At 36.8% G+C, this 13,744-nt stretch overlaps 1 protein-coding gene across 4 annotated transcripts in view; it reads left to right on the forward strand.

The window, feature by feature from the left end:
* LOC110772574 (binding protein) overlaps window positions 1-13,744 on the forward strand; it is a 36,861-nt gene that overhangs the window by 19,349 nt on the left and 3,768 nt on the right. For all 4 annotated transcript variants that reach the window (XM_021977012.2, XM_021977011.2, XM_021977013.2 and 1 more), the window contains 21 exons: window positions 83-427; window positions 2,467-2,640; window positions 2,830-2,990; window positions 3,090-3,405; window positions 3,536-3,968; window positions 4,119-4,455; window positions 4,607-4,795; window positions 5,690-5,951; window positions 6,056-6,247; window positions 6,325-6,543; window positions 6,633-6,809; window positions 7,700-7,815; window positions 8,503-8,967; window positions 9,084-9,297; window positions 9,793-10,014; window positions 10,176-10,643; window positions 10,724-11,053; window positions 11,145-11,597; window positions 11,694-11,740; window positions 11,844-11,937; window positions 12,686-12,892. In XM_021977012.2, coding sequence (XP_021832704.1) covers window positions 83-427; window positions 2,467-2,640; window positions 2,830-2,990; window positions 3,090-3,405; window positions 3,536-3,968; window positions 4,119-4,455; window positions 4,607-4,795; window positions 5,690-5,951; window positions 6,056-6,247; window positions 6,325-6,543; window positions 6,633-6,809; window positions 7,700-7,815; window positions 8,503-8,967; window positions 9,084-9,297; window positions 9,793-10,014; window positions 10,176-10,643; window positions 10,724-11,053; window positions 11,145-11,597; window positions 11,694-11,740; window positions 11,844-11,937; window positions 12,686-12,892 — 5,421 coding nt within the window. The remainder of the gene's footprint in view (window positions 1-82; window positions 428-2,466; window positions 2,641-2,829; window positions 2,991-3,089; window positions 3,406-3,535; window positions 3,969-4,118; window positions 4,456-4,606; window positions 4,796-5,689; window positions 5,952-6,055; window positions 6,248-6,324; window positions 6,544-6,632; window positions 6,810-7,699; window positions 7,816-8,502; window positions 8,968-9,083; window positions 9,298-9,792; window positions 10,015-10,175; window positions 10,644-10,723; window positions 11,054-11,144; window positions 11,598-11,693; window positions 11,741-11,843; window positions 11,938-12,685; window positions 12,893-13,744) is intronic.

A 13,744-nucleotide genomic window follows, 5' to 3' on the forward strand; every position in this document is an offset into this window, starting at 1 on the left:
AATCATTATAGTTACTTTGCAATTACAGTTGTTGAAAAATATAACCTACTATATCATTACTTGCTATTTTATGATTGGGCAGAGCAGTGACTCCTCTCAGCACAACGGGCTTGATGTCTTTCAGCAATTACTGAGGGATTCCATTTCCAATCGGGCTTCCTGTGTCAGAGCAGGAATGCTTAATTTTCTTCTTGATTGGTTTTCACAAGAAGATAATGATAGCGTCATCTTGAAAATTGCCCAATTAATTCAGGTTGTTGGTGGGCACAGCACTTCTGGGAAGGACATCCGCAAAATCTTTGCGCTTCTCCGAAGCGAGAAAATTGGGAACCGGCAGCAGTACTGCTCACTGTTGTTGTCCAGTGTTTTGTCAATGCTAAATGAAAAGGGACCTACTGCCTTTTTTGACTTCAGTGGGAATGATTCTGTAAGTCCTGCTTCTGTCTTTGTAAACTCTTTTCTTTTTTATTAAGAAACAATTATTTTATTGAATAAAGAGAAGACAAGATGGACAAGGTATCCATCAGGAACCTGAATGCATGACCAAAGTCACACACAACCCAACAAGAAACAAATTAAAAAAGAACCAAGTAATCTAAGAACATTTACTTCTAGCTCAAGTATTTTGTGCTGTGCCTTTTTAAAATACCAAACCTGTACATAAGCTTTTGTATTGTTTTAATTTAGTGTAGTGTACTTCGTTAAATTGAGTAGAATGAAAATGAGGTAAGCCACCCAAAACAATTTTGAGGCCTTAGTTAAAAATTTCTAGTCTAGGCTTTCTGGTATTTAGTGTCAGAATAAATACTACGAACTAAAATTTGTATAGTTCTAAATTAGGCCTTGTATCGTAAATCCTTGCCTTTTAGTTTCTCATATCTAGATGTGCAGAAAAACTTGTATGAAACGGGGATTGCACTGTTTTGCTATCCCCGGCTATCACAGACTGCCATGTGGAAAAGTTATCACGCGTGGCATACCGGGGATAGCACGTTTCATGTAAGTGTTTCTCCCAGATGTGTAGCAATTGAAAATTAACTTCCAAGAAATATCAATTTCTGTAAAACTTGAAAAGAATTTTTTTTTTAAAGAAAAAAAAACCAATGGAGGCCAACCTAGGCTCCCAATAAGGCAATATGCAGGTGTTTGCGCTCTCCATATTTTTTAAATTTTCTTCTTAAAGGATTGGTGGTATACCTGCAGTACCAAGATGGTGGTCATGGAAAAAATAACACGTTTGATGTTCTCCAAAACGAAGACCCAATAATGCATGCATATCACTTTGTTAGCGCTGTCTTTTTATAAAAAACTGTGGAAGCCCACTACCCATGCTGATGGACTTTTTGTCCGTATTGTTTCATGTTTGTCTTGTATTTCATTAATAGTTTTTCTTGTTTTTTATTAGAAAATAATTACTCAAGCCACCCACCCTATACGCTCAATATCCTAAAATACCACTAACCCCCAACTTTTTTCTGTTTTAATTTTTAATTTTGAACAGTGGTGGCCAGATGAATGGGTGCTGCTTCCCATTGGGGATTTCCTTTATTTATTTGGTAGCCACCATGCTTGCGGGTTAACAACATGATAATCTTTCTTGTTTTTTGTTTTTCAATGATGTCCTTTTAAGTAATTTTACGAGGACAATTTTGTAAGTAAAAATTTCATTAATAGGAGGGTGGGAAGGACATTTTGGTGGGTGTTAATAGTACCCACTCCTGCCTCAAGTATTAGATAGGACCATATTCAGCGTTGGTGATATTTAGAGTTAACTCATGAGCTCCCATATATTCAGGCCAAAAACAAAAATATTAAACTCCACTATATTCAGGGCAACAGCTTCAACTTTATTCTTGTGTTCTTAACATCTCTAGGTAAACTTAGCTCCAAATACAAAAGTGGCCTGCTTACATAGGCAGTACAGAATAAAATCCCATAAGGACGAGGAAGCTAAAATAAACCCTACTAAATAAATTTTAAGTAAATAAAACCAGCCTAATTGGTACTCTTGCGCCTAGGCCACCACCATCTCCATAATTGGTCTCTTTTAGTGCCTTCTCTTCTTCTTTTAATTTTGTTGATATGTCAATGAATGCATGTCATGGATTGGAAGAATGGTTTTTATTGACTTGCTCTTGGTTTTGGATGCTTGCTTTATGTATTCTGGTTTGGTTATTCTCTCAAAGGCTGTCGGCCGTCTCTCATGTCATCGTTGATCCCCAAAGTTGAAGTAGTTAGGACTCAGTAATGTGTAGGACTCGGTAATGTATATGAAGTTGAATAATACTCATATCACTACTCCCTCCGCCCCCACAAATAAAATGACACAAATGTGGGTTTACACAGTACAACCTTCTTCCTCTGCACTTGAAATGCCTGAACATATTTTATCTGTTCCATCTTGTAACTGATCCTTTTTTTCTTCTTCTGCTTCTCTCTCTCCTTTTTGTGTTTTTGAAATTGCAGGGTATCATAATAAAGACGCCTGTGCAGTGGCCTCTGAACAAGGGCTTTTCTTTTTCATGCTGGCTTCGGGTAGAGAATTTCCCCAGAAGTGGAAAAATGGGTCTTTTCAATTTTCTTGCAGAAAATGGGAGGGGGTGCATGGCTGCACTTGCAAAGGACAAGCTTTTGTATGAGGTAAAATATATTTTTTGGGGAATATGTTCTTGTGCTTGATTCATATTCTAGCTGTCAATGTGTTTAACTATTTAATGTTAGTTGCACATTTTGTTTTGTTTTTTACTACTTAGTTCAATTGTTATCATTTGCTTCACATTTTCTGCTGTTAAGGTTACTAACACTGTCATGCCATTCATGATTTTCCAGTCAATGAATCTGAAGCGACAATCAGTCCAGCTACAGGTAAATATTGTCAGAAAGAAATGGCATTTTCTATGTATAACTCATAGCATCGGAAGAGCATTCTCCGGGGGTAGCTTATTGAGGTGTTACGTGGATGGTGATCTTGTTTCTTCTGAAAGATGCAGGTTGGAGGCCACCTCTATTCTTCCTTCACGTTTATATTTTGTTTTATCTTTTCTCTCATTACAGGGATTAACCCCTACTTTCATATTTTTCTATTTCAGATATGCTAAAGTTAATGAATTGTTAACAAGTTGTAGAATTGGTGCAAAATTTGATATACCCCTGTATGACGACGATTTTGCTATGGAATCTGTAAAAGATTCACATCCTTTCCTCGGTCAGGTTGGTCCTGTTTATTTGTTTAATGATGCCATTTCTTCTGAGCAAGTTCAGGGCATCTATTCCCTTGGACCAAGCTACATGTATTCGTTCCTTGACAATGAAGCTGCCTCATCTAAGGATAACCCGGTGCTTAGTGGGGTCCTTGATGTCAAAGATGGTCTTGCATCAAAAATCATTTTTGGACTTAATGCACAGGTTCTTTCGTTTTCCTGGAAAACTAGTTCCCTATAAGGTTTCTTGTCCATTTATGAAGTAACTCTAATACATTGGTTACTCATCTCAAAAGGAAAAGGGGGATTCTAAAGAGTTGAATTTTTTTTTTCAGGCATGTGATGGCAGGAAACTCTTTAATGTTTCACCAATGCTAGACCATGTATCAGATAGGAACTCATTTGAGGCAACTGTGATGGTTGGCACACAGCAATGTTCCAGACGCTTATTGCAACAGATAATTTACTGTGTTGGAGGTGTGTCAGTGTTTTTCCCTCTTATTGCCCAGTCCGAGAAATATGAAAATGAAGAAAGTGGACAATTTGAACATACTTTGCCTATTCCTATCACAAGAGAGCGAGTGACTGCTGAAGTCATTGAGCTTATAGCTTCTGTGCTAGATGAGAACATAGCTAATCAACAACAGATGCATCTTCTCTCTGGATTCTCAATACTGGGATTCTTATTGCAATCAGTTCCTCCTCAGCAGCTTAATTTGGAAACACTTTCAGCTTTGAAACATCTGTTTCATGTTGTCGCAAACTGCGGTATAAATTATTAGCTGTTCCTCATTTCTCATATAACCAGAAAATGTTAATATCTGTGGTTTTTTTTTTTTTTTGCTAATGTAGATTGTGCCGCAGTTTCTGAACCATATATTCCTTCAGATTTGTAATGTTATTCTTTTTTTCCTTTAGGCTTGGCTGAGCTGCTTACTAAAGAGGCTATATCTAGCATATTTCTTAACCCTCTCATCTGGTTGTACACGGTCTATAAGGTGCAGCGTGAATTATACATGTTTCTCATCCAGCAGTTTGATAATGACCCAAGGCTGCTTAAAAGTCTTTGCCGGCTTCCCCGTGTTATTGATATAATACGCCAATTTTATTGGGACAACCCTAAATCTCGATTTTCTATTGGAAGCATGCCGCTCCTTCATCCCGTCACAAAACAGGTTCTTGGAGAGAGACCCAGTAATGAAGAAATACGAAAAATTCGTCTCCTTTTGTTAAGCCTCGGTGAAATGAGCCTGAGGTATGGTCCCTTCACTTTAGGAATTTTTCATTGTTCCCGAACATATATTTGCATTTGTGTTTTCCCTTTCCAAGTTTAACATAACAGACTATTATGTCTCATTCATTTAAAGTTCTAAGTGAAAACTTAAAAAATCCTTGGTATTATGCAGGCAGAAAATTGCAGCAGCAGATATAAGAGCTCTAATAGCTTTTTTCGAGACAAGTCAGGATTCGACCTGTATTGAAGATGTTTTACATATGATTATTCGAGCACTTTCTCAAAAACCACTGCTTGCAGCTTTCCTTGAACAGGTCAATCTGGTTGGTGGTTGTCACATATTTGTTAATCTTCTTCAGAGGTATGCATTCAATAATATGATTTCAGTGATATTTAACTCTTCACAGTAGAGTACTGTGGCATGACCTGATTTTCTTAGTAAAATTATTCGCTAGCATCCTATAAGGGCTACTCTATTAATATACATGTTCTCTTAAAAACTCAATTGTTACTCGAGTCCCATGACTATGGAACTACTGCTTCCCCAGGTGTACATCAATAAGAATAGATTCAGAAGAATTTGAGTAACCTAAATTACTTAGAAAGGCAATTATGTTTACCTTTTTAAGTAGTCCGGTGCGCCTCAACTGAAGTGGGGCAAAAGATTATGACAGGATTTAGAGGATTGGCAACAATACTAATAACGACAGTTGAGGCTATATAACGATATGGATCTGTCTTGAGTAAATAGAGCAACCTAAGCTTAATCTACCAAATTGCACTATCCTGCAATAATTGATATTCTTTTTTTTTCCCTTGACAAACAAAAAAAAAATCTTGAAATGAATACAATGCTGTGAACAAGTAGTCCACCAGAAAAATACCAACTCAAAACTAACCGACTAGAAATGTTGAAACATGTTAGATTTCAACTATATCAAAAGACATTGTTGGTGTGCATGATCTATTAGAATGGCCAATGCCGCATATTGAGTAAAACAAGAAGTTTCTTTTGAAGCTGAACCAACAGTTAGCTTTTCTACACATTGTGTATTGCTTTCTCTTTTGAATTATTCTACTCTTATGATGTAAATTACTATTACTGAGGCTGCAAAAGCTTCTTTTTACTAACCAGAGATTCAGAATACCCAGTCACTTATACATATATATATAGACATTTAAATGTATATATTGATAAGACACACAAGCTACCCAGTCACTTACACATTGTCTCTTCTGATTTGTTTTCCATTAGGGAATATGAACCTATCAGATTGCTCAGCTTGCAGCTCCTTGGAAGACTTTTGGTTGATCTTCCATCTGAGAAGAAGGGAGCAAGATTTTTTAATCTTGCAGTCGGAAGATCTCGATCTCTTTCAGATGGCCATAAAAAGATCAGTATGAGGATGCAACCAATTTTTTCAGCCATGTCTGATAGGTTATTCAGGTTTCCACAAACAGATAACTTGTGTGCTTCCTTGTTTGATGTTCTTCTTGGTGGTGCTAGCCCCAAACAGGTATTTGTAACAAAATGTAGCTGTGCAATTACCAGTTGCATTCTTGTTTTATTTTATTTAGGATTCTGTGCAAACTTACCTGTGAGTTAATTTCATAATTACAGGTGTTACAGAAACACAGCCAGGTTGAAAGGCAGAGAAGCAAAGGACATGTCTCTCATTTTCTCCTTCCTCAAATTTTGGTTCTTATTTTCCGATTCCTGTCTGGCTGTGAGGATGTGGCTTCAAGAATGAAAATTTTCAGAGATTTACTTGATCTTCTTGATTCAGATCCTTCAAATGTTGAAGCTTTTATGGTAATAGCACTATGGGTTTCCTATATTCTATTTTGTCTTAATTAACTATCTTCTCATAGCTCAAAAATCATGAATAGGAATTTGGCTGGAATGCCTGGTTAACAGCTTGTGTAAAGCTTGGTGTGTTCAAAAACTACAAAGTTAATCCCCAAGACCAAGATGACAATGAGAAAAACGAGCAAGATATAGTGAGGAATCTATTTGGTGTTGTTCTTTGTCACTATGTTCATTCTGTAAAAGGTGGGTGGCAACAGTTAGAAGAGACAGTGACATTCCTACTAATGCAGTGTGAACATGTACGTAGACATCGGCATTGTTCTATTGATCTACATCTCTAATTAACTATAGACTTATTATGATCTCAAGGTTTTTTTTTTCCTGGCAGGGGGGCGTTTCATTTCGATACTTGCTACGTGATATATATATGGATTTGATTAGGAAACTGGTGGAATTATCTTCTGAAGAGAATATTTTTATCTCACAACCATGCCGGGACAACACATTATACCTTCTAAGACTGGTTGATGAGATGCTTATCTCTGAAATTGACCAAAAACTTCCGGTATTCAGCTTACCTGGAATTTAAATCATAATATCCTAACTACTACCATGCTGAACCATCCCACCCAAGCTTAAAAGGAAGAAATAAATAAGAACAATGGATACAACAAATAATTTATCATCTTATGGTGGTTCAGCTGATTGAATTTGTGGATACTCTGTGATCACATGACACTAAAAATTGTGTTACTCTAATTTCAGTCTTCGTGATCTAATTTATCAATCATGTTCTCCATCCCTCTCATATGAAAGATGACTTGAAAAGTTGAAATTCAAAATAACCAGTTTTTCTCATCTCTTGGCAATCAACGTTTAATAAATCCTCATTCCAGTGCCTCTCTTTATTGAGAGTTCTAAATTTTCACATCATCTCACTTATTTCTCCAGTTTTTGCAATGTCTGCTCACCCAGCCAATGTAGTTTGTGGTTCCTTCAATTGTGTTTTGATTAGTTAATATGTTTTGTTTGCTCTTGTGTCTTATTAAGTGAAGTAATTAAATATATTTCAACTACATTGTAATAGTGCCTTTGCAAATTTCATTTGAAAAAAAAAATTGTAATGTCAGGTTGTGTGTCCAAAAGATGTGGCATGTGAAGTAAACATGTACTATATCTAGGTAGCCCATATACAGATTGTAATATCATGTAGTTCTTTGTCCATGAGATGATCGCTTGTTAACAATATTGTGAAGACAAAATATTGGATGGCTTCATTTAGTAGCCCTTCATAACTGTAATAATAAGTTGTAGACTCTCTGCTCCCATAAGCATGAACAAAGCAATACTTTATTGGTTTTCAATGCTATGTAATTGGCTTGTAATTTTCTGCTTATTTACTTCATTGTTAGTCACACAGGTGAGATTATCAATTTAATATTTGACTTCTTGCAGTTTCCGGCAAGTAGCTCTGACTTTTCGCTTGATTCCTTAGAGTTGGAACGCCATAAAGATTATGGCTCTGCTTTATATGAAGTGCTGCAAGGAGAAATCGATAGCCAAACATCCAGGTACTGGCTTCTTGGCTTGCCATTTTTTTTCTCTGAAACTAATCCCCTATATGATGTCAGTCACTACTGTCTTTGTGGATTTAACCTATCCAGTAAGGACCTGTATTAATTTCTTGCAATTTTATTATAATAGTTGTAAGCAGTTACGCTACGCTGCAACTTATATAATCCAATGATGTGCGCAGTAATATATATATATATATATTTATATTATGTCAAAGAAAGTGATACTTTTTATTCAATGTGGACAAGAGGTCTCTAAACAAGTGCATACAAACTACATTACAACATTACCAAATTCAAATCCCAGACTGGCTCCTCATGCTATTTAATTTAACAGACAGCTGCCTACCGATCTTAAGGGATAAAAAGAAAAAAGGTACATACCTAAACTTAATCGAAACAAAAGCCCATAATGATGCAAAAACCTTCTACCTTGTTTCCCTGTAGTCATCAATCCTTTTGTTCCTCTCCATCCAAATGACCCGTACTATACTGCATCCCCATAATGCTTTAACCTTTATTTCTAAAAAAGTTTGTGCAGCTTCCTTTATTTCTTTATATTTTCTTTTGGTGTGAGACAGTGATCGGTTCCAGGACCTCTCCTGTTTTAGCTGTTATTTTCTAGCATGATGTGGCCTGATTTATGATGAATACCATTCATGGTTTGAATGACTTATTTTATAGGATCCCTGGGAGTTGCAAGCAGCCAAATAATAATGCAGAAGGCATTGTAAATGAAAAGTGGTGGAATCCATATGACAATTTGTGGATTATTTTAAGTGAGATGAACGGTAAAGGACCAAGCAAGTCCTTACCCAAATCATCACCATCTGTAGGTCCATCTTTTGGCCAAAGAGCACGTGGTTTAGTGGAATCTCTGAACATTCCTGCTGCAGAGGTGGCTGCAGTTGTTGTATCAGGAGGGATAGGCAGTGCACTAGGTGGCAAACCTAACAAAAATGTGGATAAGGCAATGCTCTTACGAGGGGAGAGGTGCCCAAGAATAATTTTTCGACTTGTAATACTATATCTTTGCAGATCTTCTCTAGAAAGAGCATCACGTTGTGTCCAACAGGTCATTTCGCTTCTGCCATGTCTCTTGGTAGCTGATGATGAGCAAAGCAAAAGCAGATTGCAGCTGTTCATTTGGTAGTCATATTTCTCCTTCATACTTTCTAACCAAGTTCACAGATGTTGGGAAATAATTAATTTGTTGTAATTTAGCCTTATTTGCAAGAATGTAACTTTAAGTTAACATTGGCCAGGGCTTTGCTTGTTGTGAGGTCGCAGTTTGGAATGTTAGATGATGGTGCTCGTTTTCATGTGATATCGCACTTGATTCGAGAAACTGTCAACTTTGGTAAATCAATGCTTGCTACTAGCATTATGGGGAGAGAGGACTCCTTGGATTCAGGCAACAACGTAAAAGAAGCAGGATCGATTCACAATCTAATTCAGAGGGATCGAGTGCTAGCAGCAGTGAGTCTTGCAAGTTATTTTAGTGCTGCTATATTTATTAATCATGAGGCTCTATTCTACCAAAAAATAAATAAATCATGATGCTCTATCCCACGCCTGTGTAAATGTATTAGGCTGATATATTTATTTTGTGTTAAGGTGTAAAACGGGTTGTGCTGTGTTGACACTGGGCATATAAATTAGGCCCACTCGTGCTTTGTGCCATGTGGTGCTATGCATGATTGGCCCCGGCCTAGGACTGAACGTGCCCGTGCCATGCTTTGGCACAAGCCCATATGGTTTTTATTATTTACAATTTACTATAAAATGAATCTTAGTTACTAAGGAAATATTCATTAATAAGGTTAGTAATAATGTAATTGTTTTATTGACTGATTAAGAAATGAAAATAAAACGTAGAATAACAACACTATCAGCAACGCTATCAACATTTGCCTCTTATTGATTGTAATCCTGTGTCATCTACTCCTTGACTGTTTAGTTTTAATTTTTCAGGTTGCTGATGAGGCAAAATATACGAAGTCATTAGATACAGATCGTCAAAGGCAGTTGCGTGAGCTCCAATCTAGGATGGATGAAAATGCTTCAGCAGAATCTAATAATAGGAAAGCTTTTGAAGATGAGATACAAAGTAGCTTGACCTCCATTCTTGCTTTAGATGACAGCAGGAGAGCTGCATTCCAGCTCACTCATGAGGAGGAGCAACAAAATGTTGTTGTATGTGGACCATTTTTCTCTGTTCTTGAACATAGCTTTTGCAAATGAATAAATAAACGAGGAGCATGCAATTTTCTTTTGTTCATTACCTTTGTTTTCTCTTCGGCCTTGTGATGAACGTTGTATCGTACTTGTAATTACTAACCAAGTTAATCTTACAGGCAAAATGGATACACATGTTTCGTGCTTTGATTGATGAGAGAGGTCCATGGTCTGCTAATCCTTTTCCAAATAGTTCTGTAAGGCATTGGAAACTTGACAAGATAGAAGATACTTGGCGACGTAGACAAAAGCTGAGACAGAATTATCATTTTGATGAAAAGCTGTGTCATCCTTCGTCCTCTGTGGCTAGCAATGAGGTTACACCTCCTGTTAATGAAAGTAAATCTGGTTTCGTGGGGCACATTCCTGAACAAATGAAACGATTTTTGCTGAAAGGGGTATGGAAGATAACTGATGAGGGCAGCTCAGAACCTAATGAAATTGATACTGAACTTGGTGGGCAGAAACCCTCCATCCCTAAGGATACTTCAGACAGCCAGTGCTCCGAATTAGCCAAGGACACCAGTGATTGGATGCAGGAGAGAAAAGATTCTTCTTCCTCTTCACTTGAGACAGAAACTAGTGAGGTATGTGGGACGATATGAATATGTTCAAGACCGGTAATAAAAATGCAAATAAATTTCTTATGTCCGGATTTCTGTTTCAGGTTCTTACATCAGTTCCTTGTGTGCTTGTAACCCCAAAAAGAAAACTAGCTGGACATTTGGCAGTCATGAAAAATGTCTTGCATTTCTTTGGTGAATTTTTGGTTGAAGGTACTGGGGGATCATCCGTTTTCAGAAACTTCCATGGTTCAAGCAATCATGATTTGACCAAACCTGATCAAAAGCAGAAATCTGTGAAACAACCACTATATCTTGATTCAGATTCTGAGAAGGGTGCCACAGTCGATAAATTTGAGGCAATGAATGAAAATGTTCTTAAAAGAAAACAATTGAAAAATATTAAGCGCCACAGGAGATGGAATATGGGCAAGGTTAGGAAGAAATAATTTTCATTTATTTTTTGCTTTAGTTCTCTTGCATAAACTTTATTTCTTCTTTGTTATTTCTTATGGTTGATCATAGATAAAAGCTGTTTGTTGGACTCGTTATTTGCTTCGATACTCTGCAATAGAGATTTTCTTCAGCGATTCATCTGCACCAGTATTTTTGAATTTTGCAACCCAGAAGGATGCAAAAGACACTGGAACCTTAATAGTTGCTACTAGGAATGAATATTTGTTTCCAAAAGGAAGTGGTCGGGACAAAAGTGGAGCTATTTCATTTGTTGATAGACGTGTGGCACTGGAGATGGCAGAAACTGCTAGAGAGAGCTGGAGGAGAAGGGAAATGACAAATTTTGAATATCTAATGATTCTCAATACGTTGGCTGGAAGATCTTATAACGATTTGACGCAATATCCTGTCTTTCCTTGGGTCTTGGCTGATTATTCCTCCGAGGTTCTTGATTTTAATAAGTCTTCCACATTTCGGGATCTTTCAAAACCAGTTGGAGCACTTGATGTGAAGAGATTTGAGGTTGATTTGTATATGTCATAATTTTCTTAATAACATAATTAATGCACATATTTCTGCATCTGTTTTTAACAAATATTTCGGTGGCATCCCATCCAGGTGTTTGAAGATAGGTATCGTAGCTTCTCTGATCCTGATATACCTAGGTAATTTCCAAAGCCTGCTCAATACCTAATGATTCTTTTTAAGTCCCAAGAATGCACTCTCTTTGATTGTCTCACTTGCAACATTACTTCTTAACTTTTGCAGTTTCTACTATGGGTCTCATTACTCGAGCATGGGGATTGTGCTTTATTACCTTCTGAGATTGGAGCCCTTTACTTCTCTCCATCGAAATTTGCAGGTACTCTTAAGCACAGTTTCACACACTTTAAGTATCTTATGATATGTTACAAGTCTTTCTTTTCAATTAAAATAAGGCGATTCCTTTGGCCTCCACACTTCTGTCACCAAAGTATCTCTCTTCTGACATTATTGTTCGTAGAGAAAATTTAAAACTACCCACTACCCTGTTTTACATTTCCCAGCAAACTACATCACTTTTTTCCTCTTTTTATTTTCATATTTTGTATATGAAAGGAGCAATCTCACATCAATGAAGCACAATAATTTATCAATAAGTGGATGGTTATTCACATTTAGAAATTTCAGGGTATGAGGTTCCGCCCAGAAAATCTGCATGATGCTGCCTATTCTAGGAATTCAAATTAATTCCAATTTGCCAAAATTATGTCTTTCTTAAGTGTGATTTGTGATGAGTGTAGTAAGTTTTTCGGGTAGCAGCTTTAAAAAAATTATTTTCATAAAAGATTCTGAAAGCCATGGGCCTAAGCACTGTTGATTGGCCTTGATGAATTTCTATTAGTCAGTATTTTATCTTAACGCAGCTTTATGATTTTTTTATTTATAAACTTATTCCATGTTATGAAGTTGGTGCTTGAGAGGACCATAGGTGTAGGTTTTTTGTTTTTGTGTTTTTCCCTTTTTTTTCCATCTTGGAGCAATTTTGGTGTTTCAATCTTTTCTCATTTGATAACTTTCTTACTATACTGACTAATGGTCCATGGATTTCACGTTTTGCTTTTCATCAGGGTGGTAAATTTGACCATGCAGATCGTCTCTTTCAAAGCATTGAGGGAACATATCAGAACTGCCTTTCTAATACAAGTGATGTGAAGGAGCTAATACCTGAGTTCTTTTACATGCCAGAGTTTCTTGTCAATTCAAACTCTTATCATTTTGGTGTGAGACAAGATGGTGAACCTATTGCAGATGTTTGCCTCCCGCCCTGGGCCAAGGTATGTGAGCATAACCTAATTTAGGGAATACACTCTAAACCATTCTACATCCAATTTTATTGGCTGCAAAATGAAAGCCTTAATCCCAAATGCCATGGTAAATGAACAAAATTTCTGTGAATATAGGTTGGGCAAAGGTCAGAGCACGTGTATGCAATGACTTTGACATTCACGTAGGAAATTAGTGTGCCCTATCTGTAGAAAATCTGCTAAAATAAACAGGATCTGCAACCATGTTGATTTGATTACAAATGGAGGGATGTAAAGAAGTATATTCACAAGTTGATTACGGTCAAACTTCAGAGACTGAAAGTGTAATTTAGTCTTTAGCTGATTGAATGTGTCTTTGCCAGGAGGAACTGACTACCTTTAGGAGAACTCTCTAATAAGATGGCAGAAGTAGAAAATTAACATAAAGAGTGAAACAGTGGGATTTGTTTTCCCAAAAATTAAGAAATCTTGGAAATATTTCATAGTAAATCTTTCGCAGAAAACCTTGGGCAGAACATGATGCTTACCTGCAGAAAATACCCAATTCATATTTTTCTTTGATGATGGTTCTTTGCCGTTTTATAAAAAGAAGTTTTACCTCGGCGCTTGTAAGTTACACTCACAGTTGACATGCACGTAAATACCTGTCATCTGGCATGATTGTTAAACAGATGAGTTTGTCAGTTTTTCTTCTCTTTGTTTGGATGGATAAGTTTGACAGCACCAAGAGTGTGCACAATAATATAATGCGGAAAACTTGAACCTCATGCAATAAGGTGTGCACTTCATAGGGGTGTACCGTGTAACTGATTCATTTGAAGGCAGGATTTACTTTTGGAATGTCATATTGGAGATTTAAAG

The sequence above is a fragment of the Prunus avium genome, chromosome 1, assembly GCF_965620075.1.
Source record: "Prunus avium chromosome 1, drPruAviu1.hap1.1, whole genome shotgun sequence".
Lineage (NCBI taxonomy): Eukaryota > Viridiplantae > Streptophyta > Magnoliopsida > Rosales > Rosaceae > Prunus > Prunus avium.